The 17,918-nt window shown below is 39.5% G+C and overlaps 4 protein-coding genes across 9 annotated transcripts in view; 2 read left to right on the top strand and 2 right to left on the bottom strand.

Moving 5' to 3' along the window:
• Window positions 1–84: 84 nt before the first annotated feature.
• On the bottom strand, window positions 85–5,452 carry LOC143375475 (uncharacterized). Of its 3 annotated transcripts, none has more exons than XM_076824620.1 (7): window positions 4,972–5,452; window positions 4,513–4,716; window positions 4,048–4,174; window positions 3,626–3,723; window positions 1,846–2,065; window positions 982–1,537; window positions 85–797 (listed from the first exon to the last, which is right to left on the bottom strand). In XM_076824620.1, exons 2-7 carry the CDS (start codon window positions 4,549–4,551, stop codon window positions 473–475), a joined length of 1,365 nt encoding a protein of 454 aa, XP_076680735.1. In that variant the 5' UTR covers window positions 4,552–4,716; window positions 4,972–5,452; the 3' UTR covers window positions 85–472. The 3 variants fall into 3 exon arrangements, with proteins under 3 accessions (XP_076680735.1, XP_076680736.1, XP_076680734.1); XM_076824621.1 differs by having other exon boundaries at window positions 4,979–5,452; XM_076824619.1 differs by having other exon boundaries at window positions 4,513–5,452.
• Window positions 5,453–6,677: 1,225 nt separating this feature from the next.
• LOC143375319 (uncharacterized) lies at window positions 6,678–15,074 on the top strand. Its single transcript, XM_076824303.1, has 4 exons — window positions 6,678–7,638; window positions 8,109–8,590; window positions 8,861–9,067; window positions 12,555–15,074. Exons 1-4 carry the CDS (start codon window positions 7,506–7,508, stop codon window positions 14,007–14,009), a joined length of 2,277 nt encoding a protein of 758 aa, XP_076680418.1. The 5' UTR covers window positions 6,678–7,505; the 3' UTR covers window positions 14,010–15,074.
• The window catches only part of Adsl (adenylosuccinate lyase), a 28,892-nt gene continuing 21,218 nt past the window's right edge, over window positions 10,245–17,918 (top strand). Inside the window, exon 1 of the mRNA XM_076824304.1 lies at window positions 10,245–10,521. Within this exon, the coding sequence (XP_076680419.1) occupies window positions 10,366–10,521 (156 nt within the window). The 5' untranslated portion in view covers window positions 10,245–10,365. The remainder of the gene's footprint in view (window positions 10,522–17,918) is intronic.
• LOC143375323 (uncharacterized) lies at window positions 15,202–16,831 on the bottom strand. Of its 4 annotated transcripts, none has more exons than XR_013086878.1 (6): window positions 16,231–16,383; window positions 16,003–16,083; window positions 15,824–15,922; window positions 15,668–15,757; window positions 15,407–15,588; window positions 15,202–15,347 (listed from the first exon to the last, which is right to left on the bottom strand). XR_013086878.1 is itself a non-coding variant. In XM_076824309.1 (6 exons), the coding sequence occupies exons 2-6, from the start codon at window positions 16,306–16,308 to the stop codon at window positions 15,517–15,519; spliced, it is 420 nt and encodes a 139-aa protein (XP_076680424.1). In that variant the 5' UTR covers window positions 16,309–16,318; window positions 16,380–16,831; the 3' UTR covers window positions 15,202–15,516. The 4 variants fall into 4 exon arrangements, 3 of the variants coding, with proteins under 3 accessions (XP_076680424.1, XP_076680423.1, XP_076680425.1); XM_076824309.1 differs by having other exon boundaries at window positions 15,202–15,588; window positions 16,231–16,318; window positions 16,380–16,831; XM_076824308.1 differs by having other exon boundaries at window positions 15,202–15,588.

Genomic DNA, 17,918 nt, shown 5'->3' with positions numbered 1-17,918 from the left:
TCGCATAGGAATAAAGCATATTACTCGATTCAGTATTGAAATAAAGCAGAGGCATGAGAAGATGAAACTTTAAGAAACAACGTATCTGCTAATTTTCTAGAATTGTATATTGCAATTTATCTTTCCATCAGTACTTAATGTTAGGACGAAAACTAAGTAGCTTTCTTACATTGGCACGAATGACAAATGCTTTTATAATTTCCTTCAGCAGTAAATATTAATCGACATTAAAGGGCAGTGATTAAAGATAGCAAATTGTTTATGAAAAAAATACGCACGAAAACTGCGCGACAAGAGTAATTAAATACCTAGAATAACAATAAAAACATACAATACTAATAAAAAGAAAAGAAGACTCGAGACTTCAAACGCTGCAGTAAAAATTTCACACCAATTTGAAATTTTCATAAAGTCAAGATACTTTTCTTCGAGAGAAGTCATTTGTTAATTACTATTTTTTGCACATGAACCGTCAGTTTCTCGTGGGACTGGAACCAGGTGTTTTCATCTTCGTTTCCTGGGGCCAGTTGCTGGCAGTGTGTCGGACGTATCCAGGGTCAGTCGGCGACGAAGGTGTCCGAAGCCCTGGAGTCTGTGTTCCCGTGCTGGCTGTTCGCAGTGCTCCGAAGCACTCCTCGAGCATTTCAATTTCGTCTTTGGTCTTCTCATAAGCCTTGCCATGTCCCTTCGATGGCGAAGGGACGTTGAAAGAGACGTCGCGATTCTTTCTCTGACTCCTTGGCGAAGACCCTCGCATTCGAATGGGCACGTTGTCGTACTGACTGATGTCAGAATATCTGTGGACGTAAAAAAAACAAACAAAGAAATATAAACAGTGTCCACAGAAGGATCACAAATTATTATTGGTAGAAAAAGCAAGCACCATTCTTTATTTACTATCTCTTCGCTATACTTTTACGCAACTTGCAATTTAATTAAAAATATCACTGAATCAGTCTGTATAAGTTTTAACGTACATACCTGTAAGCGTCAACGGCGTCCTCAACGTCGTGCTCGACCTTCATGATCTTCACTCCAGGATTTACCATTTTGGCGAACATGCCTTCACTCCTCTTGTCCATTTCAATTGGAAACCGAGGCGTGTCCACTTCATCCACGGGACGTTGATAAATATCGCGAGCTTTGTACACCACCGTGGGCATCTCCATTCTGTGCTCTATCTTGTAAGAGTCCCTTCTTCCATTTTCCTCGGAGTCTCGATACCTCTGCGAGTCTCTCAGAGCTCTGCCATTTTCAAAGTTCTGCGAATGCTCCCTGGATTCCCTGCCGTCACGAACGAAACTTTCGTGTTCCTCGTGCCTGTGCATATCTTTAGGGTACTGACTCGGGGAACGATCCTGTCCCCGTTTCCGAGGGTCTTCAAATGGCTCCTGGGGCGAACTTTTCTGGTGTTGCTCCTCGACCTTGTCGAACCCATCGTTGGTGTTGCCACTGTCGTCCTTTTTCGAGACTTTGGGGCTACTTGCTTTCGGGGATTTCGATTCCTTGTCTGTGCTGACGGTTACTTGGTGCTTGGCTGTGAGATTTTATGAAGGAAATTCTTTTAATGAAACTTTGTGTGAAGGATGAAGAGAATGGAGGGTTACTTGATTCCTCATTGTTCACGTGACACCATTCTTGTAAAGAGGATTGTTGTAAAAAGGAGAATGAAACCACAACAGAGTTTAGAATAAATAATAAATAGTCTGGAGCGCCAAATAAAAGTAACTAAGGAAATTACTTTGCAGCGTTAATTTTGTACGAACTTTGAATTTGTAATTTCGTTGCAATGTTTCACCTCAGATGAGAGAAATTTATAGAAACTTAGTGTCCTTTATGATTTACCTTTCTTATCAGTCAAACGTTCTGTCATGTCTTTCTTCATCTTCTTCTTCGGCGTGCCCATTAACAAATCAGCGATGAAGACCAACGCTGTCACTAAACACAGCGCCCCAAAAACCGCTGCATTGTCTATCAAATCCTCGGGGACATTTTCAATGGAGGCCATAGACAAAGCGCCAACGATGCCGAAAAGGATAACGCCGAGTCCAAGGAAGAAACTTTCCTTAAATCAAGAAAGAGTCTTTTCATACGTGTGATGGTTAAATAACTTCCTCCTTTCGTCCCACTCTTCGTCATAAACTTCAAAAGCTTTAATGCAAGAACAAAGACGGAACAACCTTCTCCCAATCCAAACATCAAGCTACTACTATCCTCTAAAAACGTGTCCCCTTTCAATAATGTCCACGAATGAAAGAGAGAAGTTTCTTTGTGATTCTAATTCTTCTTCGTCATGGAAACTATTAATTTTCATTTAAGAAGCCTTCAGAGGCGCTTATCATTCAAACAAGTTCGAATAGAAGGCTTCCTTGTACAACCACAACATCCACGTTTCCTTCATGCAAATTTCATTCCCAGGAGATACGTGTATCTGCATTGAAGAATCGTTACGACCCGCCTAGCCTCAGTTGTGAGTCATTAAATAAGTCACAGTAGTGTTCGCGTTACGTGGTTGGATCGCCATGAGCCAAGGATGCGAGTTACGTGTTTCATCTTGTAACTCGGTTGCGCTAAGGACACTTTTATCCTTGGCCCTCAATGACAGCGACCTGGACACGTTTCGCCGTGGATATTCTCACGGCATCGTTAAGACGCGTGCTCTATATTTAGTCTATTTCTGGTACGACATGTTGGCTTACATAAATTAAAAAAAAAAAGGGGAAAAAAGTATCCTTGGGAAAGAATTCTGTCGGGTGCTTCAGCGCCTCACAAATCAGTTCGATCGTTATGCTGATTGACTGTGTTTAATGGACAAGGTGTGCCTTGGTGGAAACGATGCACACCAGGAAGGATATTGGAATTGTAATGAAGCTTGGAGATTAACATCGTGAGAGCATGAAATCTGGTGCCTTGGAAATGTGGCTACAGTTTGCTTGAATTACAGAGGAATTTAATTCACAATCAGTTATCTTGATGACGAGCGATCTTGAAGAGTAGTTTAAGCGCCATGAGTATTCGGTGCTGTAATGTGTTGCAAGTCACGATTTTTAAAAAAAAGTCATATGTTGTGGAGAAGGATTCAATAAGTGTTTCAAATGATTACAAATATCACACTTGGTAGAGATAAATAATTGTATCGATTATTACCAATTGCAACACCGTCAGTTTTTATTTCTCAAACTTTATCTGAAAAATTTGTTTACTTCTGCGAAACTCTTTTTTAAAATTCAACATTGAAATATTATGTAAATATTTTATTCTTCTCCAAGGACTCGTAACATCTGTTAATAATCAGAACCCGCACGCTTCGCGCGGATTAATTAATTTAATTACGACGACAATCTGCGTTACTAACAAGTGGCTAGCTAAATTTCTGCGCTGGTACTGTGCTCGTTGAAGAGGAGAACGTTAATTCGCGATAAAATCGGTGTCGTCGAAGGACACAGCCCGTAAAAGAGAAAGAATACCTTGATGAGTCCAAACAATGCGACTATTAGGGAACAAGGAAGGTCTCGCGTAATCGTCGAGGAAGAAGGAATTAGGAGGTGGTGCAGTGCACGTGGAGTTTTTCTTCATGTTGCAAGCACTGTAGGAAGGAACGCTAAAGAAACTTGAAAGGGATTACCGTCTTTCGGCCAGAAAGCTCGCCTGTTGCTGCAGCGATCAGGAGGCCTGTTGTTATTATGATGTAACCACCACAAGTTGCTGTTGCAAAGGCTGCACCTGAATTAACAAAACAGAAAAACATTTTGTCAACTGTTAACACTTTAATGTCTCCTCAATTACATCTTCCTCAAGTCATCTTTTTATAATTGTTTATAGAATTATAAATTTTGTTTTACCCCTACTAGCAAAAAAAAAACAGAAATAAAAAATTGTTTTATATTTTAAAGTGTCGCTTTTGATGATTTGTGTAAACAGAATTTCTGCGAATTTCTACAATTTTAGTTTCGAGGAAAGTAGACATTATTATGAGAGATTGTTGAATACGGCGGAGCATCGTTTTCTGATTTTTTTTAGAGTAAATTGGTATTAAAATACTCGAACCTATGGCACCCCATGTAACGTTGTTTAGAAGTGACCATTCCCTGCTACGACTTCGTAGATAATGGAACACCCTTCGACTTTCATCGTCAGTTACTCTGAGTGCCACCACGCAGGCAATGCAAAGTCCCTGCAAATCGAACGTCTCGTTGATTGAATTTTTTTAAAATTAATCTAGGATGAATGAAGCAAAAAGCAAGAACAAGTTGAGATTCGACTTTTTCTTCGCGTTTCCAATTGCTTCTGAGGATGTATAGGAGCAATTATAAATAATTGATTGTGGGAACGTAGACAGAAATCATTATCTATGTTCCATTGTTAATTAAGCGCTCCTTTCATTGGTACACTATCGCGTATGATAGAAACTTTTCAGAAATAAGTATTTTGCGTATTTCGAATATTCTTCACAGAAAATGTTAACACAATCGTACAATCATTATTGAAAGAGTTACGACAACATTCACTCACCACTTCGATAATCCTGATAAACACTTTACGATTCCACATATTCCAAGCAGAAGCTCGACGTCACTGGCCGAAAATTCAAAGAACCAAATGATGCTGATCCCTTTGCGCAACATTCACTACTGTTCGTTGCATTACGAGAAGTCTGGGCTCGTTAACAAACTATCCAATTAGGAGGGAGATGGATGCAACATGCAACTCACGCTGCTGTGATTTTAAAAGAAACCATTATTATTATGACTCACTGGAGTAAAACTGACTTGCATTGATTAAAATGCACATTTCGAAGCGTCTACTTTGTAACAGGTAGTTTGATTTGTAAAGCATTATTTTCCAGCAAACGAGGACTCTCTTCACTACCAATTATCTACTTTCCAATACTCGCAGTATCCATTCACCAAAGATCCTCTCCGAACAAAGTGCATACTTCAATTACACAAAGCCACAATTCAACACTCTCACCTTCAACGAAATCGAACTTTTGCGAACCCAAAGTGCAATCCAAAGAAGACACTGGATTAGGAAATACCCTTGCGTTCACACATCTGCGGAATTTCTTGGAAAGCAGCAGCAATTAGTTAAGACGAGCCTCGAGTGAGAGTGATCGAATTCGTGTCTGCAGGCGGCTCGAGGCGAACCGAATTAGCGATCGATAAATAGACGAGAGTGGAACGTGCGTCTTATCTTTCTCATTAGCGAGTCCGAATCGAAGGGGTCGCGGAAAAGGAAGGCACGAGTCGCGGCGCGCTCCAACGGCTACTGAAGAGATAGGAAGGCTGGTGGTTCAAGTCGGACGAGCCACTACGTGTCACGTAATAACGTCTGCGTATTGCAGGTAACAACAATACCATTATCACACGGTGCATTGGCGCAGGACGGTGTGAACTTTTCGCAATAAACGGCATGGAAATGCCTGGCGAACCGCGGCTACCTTGAACCGCTTCGACAGCGTTTCATTGAACCGAGAGGAGCGGAGGTACATAGTATGGGAAAAATGCGCGAATTTATTCGCCCTGGGTAGACGACTAAATTTATTTTAATTTCTGCTTATCGAAGCTACATGATTCATCCCAGTGATCGACTTAAGGTTGATGTTTTCCGTCTAAGATGATCGTTTCACTTCTCTGCGATATGATTTTCTTTTGAGTCACGGTGTGAATCATCTGCAATCCACCGGAAGCGTGATGATTATTCATGGAACAGAGACTGGTAATATAATATCCCACTTATGGTTTGATTTGCCGTCTTTAAATTTTGTGATGGAGGATTCAGTAATGGGAGCAATACAGTTTGGCGTCTTTCGAATTTTTGTTCAAGAATTGGCGAAGTCTAATTCTGAGATTTTATTCCACAGTTGTGGGAATCTGAAAATTTATAACTTCACTTAATGACTAATAAATTAATATTTTTCTGAAGTACACTACTGTTATGAAAAGCTGATGATATTATATTCATTTTAGTGACAGAAGATCATTCCGAAAACGTCTTAATTACGAGGTAAATGTTTCCAGAAATGTGAAGAATTTTATTCGAAACAAAAACCATACGAAGTACACGTGCAAGGTTTTTTTTTGTTTCACCCTGGCTTTTCTTGTCTGGTGCGTCCAGTCGTTTGCAGCGATTCAGAAACAATGTATCGCGATTTCCAGCCGAGAGGCCGTTGATCTGGATCTTCGAGCGGGCAACAGGTTGCCCAGGCAACATTGTAACGTCGTCGACGAACAGAAACGTGTGGACCTGGAATATGTATTTCCACTTACTGGAGGAATCGAAAGGAAGGATTTTTTTCCATCTCGCATCAATTTAAAGAATGCTGTTAAAATCATGGAAACGTACAGTTAACATTTTAAACCCTACGTACTGCATGGGGAATAAAGTAATGATTCAATTTCAAAGCATCGGAAAGCAATTGAGGATATTGCAGCAAGAGGGGTGCATCTCCATTTTTGACAGTTTCTGAGTTATGACGTGTAATATACTTAAGAAAAATAATTCTGCACCGTTCGGTGCACGTTTGATGCAAATCCGATAACAAATGAGCGATTTATTGCTAATTTTTTAATCTGTTTTGTGCAATTCCAGATTTGAAAAATTCGCCAAGAATAGAAATAAAAACTCATCAACTGAATAACTACTACTTATTGTGTGAAAATATATATATATCAATTAGTGTCCTCTTCTTAATGTTAAGTCAAAGCAGTAATTTTATAAACAGTTTTTTTTTAATTCATTCGAAGTTGCTGCAAGGTCCTCAATTATTATCACACCTGTACGAAAATATATTATTTACCAACTTCAGAGTGACACTGGAACATTGAGCGAGATCAGCTATCCAACCTCGTAAGACTTTCAATTACATTCCCCTATTTTTATCGTGCAACTTCAATTGTTAAACACATTACCCAATAATGACACAGAAATGAATAATCCTGTGTTCAGAATCAACGTTGTCAAAAATAGTACAGTATCCTGTAAAAAATAATCACCCCACATATTTTTATTGCTTAAATCATTTCGAATTAAATACTTTATTCGTCACCTAAAAATTCTTAAAAATTTCTATATCCCAGCGAATGCCCAGCAGAATGCAGCCTGTGCGGTTCGCAGGGTTCAAAACAAAAGAAAGCGCTCCAGTGTAAAGGGAGAAAGGGGATTCACAAGTTGGAAGGAGAGAAGACTATCGTCTCCCCTCCAAGGGGCGAAGGAAAATAAATTTGTCCAATGGCGACACTCCGAAATGAGCGCCATCTGATCCCTGCACTTGACCCGTGTCCTCGCCGTGGCCCGCTGCATCAGTCCTGTTCAAATCATTGTGTTGCTTCTTTCTGTTGGTCCTCGATCTTTCAATCTCGACCAGCATCCCACTTCCCTCGATCCAACGTCACACCGCGCCGATCAACTTGCCCCTTCGCTTCCCGCGATTAAAATAAAAGTGCCGTTTGATTGTCGCGACGTGGTGTAACGCAAGAAGTGGGTGTTCGCGCAAGGAAATTAAAATGTCAAGTAACGGAAAGGACGAAAGGATTCAATGCAGCCAGAAGGAAGCAATTACTTCTCTCACGAGAAAACAGGAATCGACTCAGTCGTCGAATAAAAATCAGAATGAGGAAGACAGCAAGAAACAATTGGGTAAGTGTATTGCAAAATTGTTAGTTGTTAAGAGGATTCCTAAATTTCTAGTTCGCAAAAGGATAACTGATTGAGATTCCTGGTATGAGCTGATTTTAATCGATTTGCTGAAGGGTTTTCATGGTGCAGTGATATATCTTCGATCACGGACGTGTATTTTTTATTTTGGACTAAACTATCGTTTCAAGTCCCATTGTCGGCTTACTATATCTAAATTATAATCCTTTGAAAATGTGAGTGTCGTTCATAAGCGAGAGATATAAAATTAATCGTTTGATGCTTTCGAATCCCTTATTTTCGTGACCGATTGTAAAAATATTGAACACTTGTATATTAAGGGGGGACAGAAAAGTAAAGGTATGTTTTATTGTACTATTAGAAGAAAATTTAGTGAAATACAAATTTATGTTTACAATCAGCACGAAAGAATCGCCTAAATCAATCATCGAATTAATTCGAAACTTGTCTAGGAAATCGAAAGTACGCCAACCATTTGCGAGCCGTCGACAAAATATTGAATATAAAGGATCAAATGGAAAGCTGTTGGAAGCTGCTCAAATTCGTGGCCGATTCCAAATTGACTTTGACGCAAGTGAATGGACAGAGGAAGCTGGGACCACCCCCAGGGTGGACGGGGCCGCCGCCAGGCCCGAAATGCGAGATTTTCGTTGGCAGTATACCTCGAAATTATTACGAGCCCGAAATCGTCCTCATATTCAGCACGGTGGGCCAGATTTACGAACTTCGGTTGATGATGGACTTCTCTGGCACGAATAGAGGATATTGCTTCATCATGTACTCTACCGAGGAGGAGGCAGTTCGGGCTGTAAAGGAGCTGGACCAGTACGAGATTTATCCTGGCAAAAAAATCGGCGTCGTTGCCAGTACCAACAATTGTCGCCTCTATATCAAGCAATTGCCCCAGGATTTGGATTCTGTAACTATTATCAAGGTGTGTTGTTTGAAGATAATTTTACAACCTTCTTGTTCTGTTATTTTCTATTTTTTAATTAAGTCGACTAGTTTGAATGAAATGCGTAATAAGTGAATTTCGAATTTTCATGTGGAATCGAAGGTCTCAGAAATTTGCGTAGGGATTCTAAAAGATTAAATAATTTTCTGATACCCGGTTTGGGAATGATTGAAATGCTGGATATAAGTTTTCGTTTGTAGTGGATATTTTTACGAAATCACGTTGAGGTTCCACGATTTTTGTTTTCAGCTGTTTTATGAGATAACCGATGACGTAGACAAAGTGGCCATTTATCGAAATTTAAACGGCTTGATTTGCTACGCACTAATTTCGTACAAAACCCATCGAGGTGCTGCCATGGGAAGGAGAAGATTGGTTCCTGAATCGTCGACACTTTTTAAGAATTGCGAAATTATCGTGGAATGGGCCAATCCGAATATGACTCCTTTCAATATGGTACGTGTATCAAGTCCACGTTTCTGCACTTATTCGCAAGAAAAATGTTAACATAAGGTGCGTGGTTCTTTCACGAAAAGCGTAATACATACATATAATACTATGTAGTATACAAAGTAATCAATCTCCACTTTCTTTTAATCTACAAATGTTCATTCTACTGAAAGCTGATAGAGAAGTGGAATGCAAATTTCAATAACCATTAATAATAAATTGAAGAATTAATTGTAAATAATTGCAAGGCTAGGATTAATCTGGGTTAATCCCAAATATTAATTTGAAAATCACAATCAGATAGATTTTGAAGAGCGTCGATTATTAGCACAGAAAAATATGAAAGAACGAGTGGAATGTGGCGAAGGGATGTTAGTGTTTGCAAATAGGTACTGGCAGCAATTTATGGTTATGCCTTTCGTGCACAAAGAACAATGACATCGTTCAGTTATGGTCCCACGTGAAAATAGGACGTGGGTACTTTCCCCCATTGGCTTGTCTCTGCAATTGGCAAAACGATTTGCTAGAAATCGAGAGGCTTGCGTGTTTGTGAAATCGGTAGATCGCATTCTTATGCTTTTGTATCTTGATAAATTTTTGGCAGAGGCTGCTACTTTTTTTTTAAATTAACAGCTATTTCATTCACTTAAACAATATAAGTCTCCTTTATCAAACAACTAACACAATGTGTAACAGAAAATAATCTTTGAAGTTAATTCAAGCGTTTCAACATTAGTATTTAAGGATTAGTATGAAGGCGGGGGTTTAAGACATTTTCAAAATTTTAAAAACACCACTGGAAAGAATTTAAAGAATTTTCCACTATCTTTATTCAGTTTAGAATTTTTAGAAATCCACATTAGTAACAGAGAGTCTATTTTCCAAGAATTTTCACACAAAGTATTTAGTAATTTATTTCATACATATTTCTTTTAAAAACAGTTATTTAAACGTATATACTAAATGTGTTTTCGTACATTCTGGTAACTATTTCTCCTCAATTTGATACACAACCTTTGTGGGTGTTAAAGTACCCTATCCAAAGATTCTTTCTTTCTTGAATGGAGATTTTCCCCAAGATCAATGAATTTTCACGCACGAGAACGTAGTAAACACAGTTTGAATGAAATAGTTCGCGATATCGCCGACAAGGGGCACCAGGAGTGTCGGCATTCATTAAAGAGAATGCGCAGCGACAGATGTGCCGAGTCGATCAGCTGATCGCGTGCTTCCTCGTTCTCGTATTATACGAAACTATTTTCGAATATCCTATCGCCCGCTGTTTTCCTTGCTAACCCACGAAAATGAGTGTCACGAAGGTAGAAGACAGTGAATACAGTGATTATCGCAGTCCTTTGGCGACCAGATACGCCTCGAAGGAAATGCGCTACAACTTCAGCGATCAACAAAAGTTTAGCACGTGGCGGAAGCTATGGATTTACTTGGCCCAGGCAGAGATGGTTCGTAACTGTTTTCTACCCAAGACTTGCACGAATTACCATACTCAGCTTGGTCAGATACAAGTCCCTCGCAGCATAATCGATTTTTTTCTCTACCTTTTGTTGATACCTGCCGCTTTATTCCAATCGCTTTGATTGTCCGTTACCGTTCCGAGGGAATAGAAATTTTGTTGCACCGTTTATGAAGGATTTGTGACAATTAGGTGGAGTGAAATAATGGTCTGCATTTTTGGTGAATACTCAGCGGTACAAAGTAGACACCCCGAGGGGTACTGGTTTATGTCTCGTCGCTACCTGCCCTGCCCTTCCACTCGCAGCGGTTTCTTCCGCCGAAAACGTGGCAAGGCATTGATACAAAAGGGGAAGTACCGAAATAGAGAGGGTGAAAAGGTTTCCTGGCGGACGCCGAAGGAAAACGTCCCCAGCTGCGAAGCAACTGGTTTATTGTTTTAATGGCTCTTGCCATGGTCCGCTGCTTCTCTACCTGGAAATCTCGTCGTCCCCGACAGATTTACTTATTTAGATTCTCGTCGTATTCTTCGATGATAAACGTCAGATATTTTTCTTATATTAAGGTGGAATCAGACGGCGCGTGAATCGGCGATTCGCGCGCAAAGTTCGCTTTAAGTGTGTTGTTAGTGCAATTCGAACGAAGTTGATATTTATTAGGGCTAATGAGGCAGGCTTATTTGAACTGATATTTATTTCGTTTATTTAAAGGGGGATTCTCGTGTAACAGACCCCGAAATTTATGAATTTCTTTTGGAAAAAGTATTGTTAATATTGCGTTAAACGCTTTTGGGATATAAGGAGGCATCTTTGAATTTGTGGAATTGTTTTTTTTAATGTCGCTCCTTTTCATTACTTATTAATTATTATGGAATCGTGTTAACCTCGTCGACGATGTTGGTGGCAGATGTAGCACCTGTCACCGTCATCTGATTGTAAAAAGAAGAAAATTTTCTTAAAGTTAAATAATTTACGCAGGGGCTGGATCTAAAATTTTAATTTTAGTTTTTATTTATAATGCTGTTTTCGTCGATGTAAAGAATAATATGGAAAATTTGTCTAAGGAAAAAACTTACTTCTTGTTTCAAATGCTATAACTCTTTCAATTTTTCATTTGTTTTCTTTAAAGTCGACCAATCCCAGCGTAAGCTATCTAACTTTAAGCAACTTCTATTTTTTTGTAATCAGATGGCTGTGGATAGGTGCTACACATCCCGCAAACAGGAATTACATCTTCGAAGAGGTGGAAAAGATTCCACACTAATTAATAAATAATAACAACGATCGACATAAAAAAAATATTTTCTGCAAGCTTCAAGATGCCTCATTATATCTCAAAAGAGATTAATCCAATATGATCAACAGTTTTTTTAAAAAAAATTCTTAAATATCAGTTACTTTTGGGGCTGTTAGACGAGAATTCCCCCTTAAATTGAGAAGCTAAAGTTTCGAGAATGTTACTCGCAAACATATTTTTAGTAAGGTTATCGCAAGTTCACTGTGTTGTACAGTAATGGCTGTGTGTTCTTTTTATCACCGCAATCACAGAGCCTCTTTCCACAAAAACTAAATTTTCTTAAATAGTCGTAAGTTGGATAGAATATTTAAGAAGGGGTCCGGCCTTCACAGGGCACAAATTCCATGTTTCATTAATCTTCTAAATAATTCCCGGATCGATCTACCATTTGAGATACAAATTTTATAAAGGAAGGTTAGAGAGCGAAATGTCTTTCGGCACAGAATGTAAACCAAGCCAGTGATTCTGATACATAATTAAGCAAACACGAAACATTCCTATGTTACTTGAAAACCACTCAAATCTTCTGCCACAAATTTCTTTAATCTGCAAGTCACAAATCGTCAAGCTTTTTTAGTCTTCAATCCACGAATCTTGAATACTCTTAAAATCTTTACTCACGAGCATTCAACGTATACAGTACAATATGCATGTACTTCGACGCCAAAAGTGAAAGAACTCACCCACCTTTCCTTCAACAAACCCTCAAACTTTCGAAAAATTATAGTACGAAGAGAACGGGACCTGCGACGATCAGGGCAACGTCGAAGTAACGAAAACGTTCATCGAGCCAGTAAAAATCAAGAAATCTGTGGCTCGGACGAAGCACAACAGAAGCGTGGAAAAGCGATCGAATGCAACCAGCAATCACCGAGGACAGAAGCCCATCGATCCCACTATTCGAAAGGGCAGAGCCATAAAGGCTGCAGCAGGAAATCCGTCGAGTAGCCTCGACCGTACACCGAGTCAGTGTGCACTGGGAAACTACAAACCCCAGAACCTGGTGTGCTCCCAATGCTCCCAACTGAATTTCTCCAGAAACGACTACAAAACGAACGGGAACTTCAACCAGGCGTGGGACATCAATGGGAATCTCAGAAGCACTTTCAACCACTCTCTACTAAATTTGAAAGCGAATCAGCCGCAGCAAGATCAATCAAACGCGATTCTTCCATCGATCAGTGCGTACTTGAATAAAGGGAAACGTCAGAAGAGCTCCAAATTGAGCAACTTTCAGAAATCCTCAGGCGAAGACCCCAGACGACGGAACGGGCTTCAAATTCATTCCAACAATCTTCCAGAAGATTCCTATGGAACGTTCAACAATTATATCACAGATTGCTCTAGTCGCTTCCCCGACGATGGCAATCTGAATTTGGAAAAGTACAACGACGCCCATTCCATCAATCGAGACGATTGGAATTCAGTCCAAGGTCTGACATCCATGTTTTCAGATGGTCTGACCGTCACGGGCGAGAATTTTGATAAAAATCCCGCTGTTTACACGAACGAGCTGCAGACTCCTTTACAAACCAACAATGTGTCTAATAGCTTCTTCGACCCTCAGCCCTCGAACGATTTTAATCGCCAGTATTCGAGTGCCCTCCAATACGAGAATTATTATCAAAATTTGGCTGCCAACGGTGCCGGACGAAACGACCCGATGGCTTACCTTAAACTCCCTGATCAAGCTCCTGAGCAGCACAACCTGCAGGGAGTTCGAAGCCCCGTGTTTCGTCAGGAACCGAGTGGCGAGCTTTTTTGTCAACGATTCCTACCTAACGCAATGAAACCAGTGGTCATGGACCAGAATTTTGGCTGGTGCGTAGCTGTGCCTTTGCCAAATCAGCCTCTCGCATGCGAGGCTAGAAAGATTTCAGAGTTGTCCAATGGGATTCCGAACGACGTGAAATATTCGAGCCACCATCAGCTGGTGAATCCACGGAACGTGCAAGAAATTGGACGTTACGACGATCGAGTTAATCACGGACCTTTTTGGAATCCTCTGTGGAATTTTGATGATAGGCTCCGCGAGAATAACGCGAAGGCTGCGCTGTATTCGAACGATCGGGTGGTTATGGAAAGTAAGCTGCAACTCGGGGAGAATTTTCAGGGCGACGGGAAGTTTTTCGCGAGGCCAGTCCTGAAAGGAGCCAATGCTAATATCAACGTTAATTATTGATTAGAGGGGCGTGCTGTTTTATTCGAATCTCTAGATCGGTTCGTTGGGTGGCGTTGCGTAAGTCAGTTGAGAACAGGCTGCCTCGGTCCTCTTTTATCGCGATAGAACTTGATCTCATGCAAATCTTCTGTGGAAATATATCGCGGCTTCGCTGGTGAGGCTTATCTTAAAAACAAGTTGGTAAACAAGTTGCTGAGAGCGTAGGAACAATTTTCTGATCAAGGAAGTTTATACATGCGTCGTTGAACATTCAGATAATTTTGTTGCGTGACCATTGGAGATGTGAATAGCTAGGGACGACAAGTGATTAAGATTTTTCTAATCAGTATTTGAAGGAAAGGTGTAATTTTTTTTTACAATCAGTGTTCTGGATCTTGAGATAGTTTGTTCTTAAAGTATATATGTATTTATCATTTATTTCTAAGCGTCTATATTAAGTACGAATAAGGACAGATGAATAAGGGTGGTATTTCTGAAACGAGAAATCTGTCTCGCCTCTCGTATAAGCACAGTTGAAGTTCCTATTAGTTAAGAATAATTTTTTACAGCTAATACGTGCGATGGAAGTATAAAGAGAAGTCGTTTTATACCAAAGATTAATGGTAACTAGCAGCTAAATAATCGTTATTTCTTATTATTATAATCATAGTATTTATTATAATCATAACGTTTATATAATCTTATTTTCTAACCGTACTTGTATCGCTTATAAGCTCCTTTTTTCCTGAATCTGACGCATTATTAGACTACTCCGGAACTTCTATCCTTTGTAAGAAAATTTTTAATATGTCGCGTAACGTTGCATCTCATTTTTCTAATCAAATTATTCGTGTCATCATGGCAGCAAGAGGATTCGTATTTCACGTGAAAATTCGACAATTTAGGCGAAGTTAGAATTTATTTTAAACAGTGGAAATATTGTTAACTAAGAAACCATACTGTTTTTACAAGTGCATGGCGATATATTACAATCATCTATGAGCGCGTAATATTAAGAACCTTTTTTCTCTTGTCATCAGTGACCTATCATTTTTCTACTTTTATGGAATAAATGATGTTTTGAAAAGCTCCACGATATACTCTACGCAACTCGAATAAAATGCCCGTTACGTTTCTCCAAATGGGGTTGCTTGATTGTATTATAACATCAGCGTAACGTGTAATTATATTACATTGCTTGACAGAGTTTCCAAGGAAAGGAGGTGGAAAGTGGAGTTAAATTATTTTTCTTGCTGCAACAGAAACACCTTTCTAACTATTTATATGTACACGAAGGAGAGCTATCGAATATTCCCATGTCTACATAGTAGCTCGTAACTTGTTAAATTTCTTGCTCACCTACACAGAATCGATCATTTTTGCATCGTGCAGTTAAACATTGTTTATTCATCACGTACCTGCTCTCCTACTTTCTGATCCTTGCTCACGTTGCTCCTGCAGTATTTTATTCGTATTTACATTTCATCATCGCTTCTCTAACTATCGGAACACTGCATTTTCGAAGAATTCATTTTGATGGGGCTGAATGTACAGGAACTTGACTACAGTTTGGACAGTTGTCAGACTTGTTTCGAAAACTCTGACAATGAACGCAAGATTTATCGTACACCATTCCAATTTGCTGAATGAAGAACATTTGGAAATAAATGATTTTTTACTTCGTCCTGACTGGTCCTTATGCGTAAGAAATTCCCACAACCTGCGCACTTCAGACGCTTCTGTTCGCTGCCGTCGCTTCCGCGTAGCACCTAAAGTTCACGAAAAGGTAATACACTTCGTTGTGTTGTTTATACGAGAAATGTTTATCGTTATACTTTAATGCAGTTTGCTGTGGCGCAATATTCGCAGTACAGCTTTCCTCGTTTGTCTTTGTGAACACTGTAGTATCGGAAGGGACTCGACGTAGGGGAGCCCTGTTAAAATGTCGAGGCGAAATTGTCTAATGCGAATTACCTGTACAGTGACAATTATAAAATACGTAAATGTCATTAACCTGTATCCTTTTACACGCCGGACAAATATTTACAGCTTTATCGTCGACTGAAACAACCTCTTTCTCGCCTGTAAACAGTCGCTATAAAATATTTTATTGAACTGTACTATTCGTCAAATTAGTCAGTGAAATATACAGTCTTCTGTTGATAAAAGCAAACGAAATTAAATAAAGAATAGCAGATTTTGAGGATTTTATTTGATTGGAAATTTTAAGCTTTGCAATTACCTCAGATTCTGGTTTATAACTAACGGATGCAGAGGTAATTTCATCATTATCTTCAGCTTCCAAAGTTTGGACGTTCATATCAGCATGTCTAAACGGAATACTCACATTTGTCAAAATTTGTCTTGTTGCATAACACATTGTTTGCTTACGTCAGTTCAGCAGGCTCAACTTTGTTCTTCTTCCGAATTAGACGCGTCTTTTTGGACCTGCTCGTATCGCCTGCTTGCACCCTAAAACATTATTTATTATTCTGAAATGACGATTACATGTAATTCAACGTGATCAAAAATCTAACATGATTTCTGCAAATGACTGTAGATTTTCTTCTTCGCTGTAATAGTAATTAATGAGAAGTTTTTAATATAGTAGGCTTAAAAATAAAAAAAAGGAAATTAGAAAGGAGTAAGGACACTGATATTAAAATACAGTATTTCTGTACGCGTAGTGTTTGCACCGATAATAAAAGTCAGGGAAAGAAAGAAGCAGGTTTAAACTTTCCAACGAACAGGCTAATAGATCCATAAAGCCATTTCCGGTGAATTATCGGTAGTTTATTGCGGTCAAGCAAGATTAGAGGTGCACAAGTTACTGCTGTACTGCAGAAAATATATTACTAAAAGATCAGGTTAACTCTAACACTTCGCTACACGTAGGATGACAGAATTGAGGCTTCGATACTTCAGCCTGCTGAGAGCAGCAGCACTCTTTGCACGAGCTGGTTTTCCGTTTCCACGACCTGGTGCAGAATACTTAATGTCTCAGTGATATTAAGTTCACAGTTAAATTGCAGTAATTACAAACTTACGTGAGTACAATCGCGACATGAATCATGCAGAGGATGCACATTAGAAAACAAAGGCACAGTACCGATAGTATGTACCAAGCTCCGAAAGCAGCGTAAACTGATATTACTAAAGTCGCGCCGATCCCGAAGAATATCATGCCGAATAAAGATAAGAGGAGCGCCTGTAATAAAAGCATCGACAAGGATCAATTAAAAAATATTCCTCGCAGGAATGTTGCTTGTGCGAATAATTACCTGGAGAGCATTCAGTTCCCCTCCACTGTACTGGCTGATCAAGTCGACTGCCAAAGCGAAAACGTACATTCCGGACAGGGCTATGAGAAAAATAAATGTTGCAGGCGGCACATTCGGGTCACCAAGCACGACGGTGTAAACGACTAATACGAAGATTACTAACGACACCATCTGATTAATTGGAAATAGAAATTTCGTGTTTATTATCACTTTTATTTGGACTATGTTAATGGGACCTTTCATGTATGCAATAGGGGCGAACAGTGGATAGCAACATTTGAATTGTGCAATTGGTACTAACAAATTGGAACGTCCTAAGTGGCCTACTGATCGATTTAATGATACTGTCGATTTTACTGGTCGTGTTAACTCCTCGATGGCCATCTGATTCAGCTTTATTATATTGAAACCTGTTGTCCGTATCTGCAGATTAGGAATTGCAGTTTTTATGTTGTCACGATAGAGGGGAGGTGGATGGGAGGGAAGGTATTTATGTTGAGTCCTTTAACCTTGCATCCTTCACTTGCTTTCATAGGATATTTCATCTGCTTTATATCGTCGATCGAACCTCTAAATTCATAGAGACCTTAGGTGTCATTACGTTTTTTGTTTCGAGTACCTCGAATGTTGCTATGTTAAATTGCAGCGT

This window comes from Andrena cerasifolii, chromosome 12 (genome assembly GCF_050908995.1).
Source record: "Andrena cerasifolii isolate SP2316 chromosome 12, iyAndCera1_principal, whole genome shotgun sequence".
Taxonomy (NCBI): Eukaryota; Metazoa; Arthropoda; class Insecta; order Hymenoptera; family Andrenidae; genus Andrena; species Andrena cerasifolii.
This window is presented reverse-complemented; position numbering and strand designations above follow the sequence as displayed.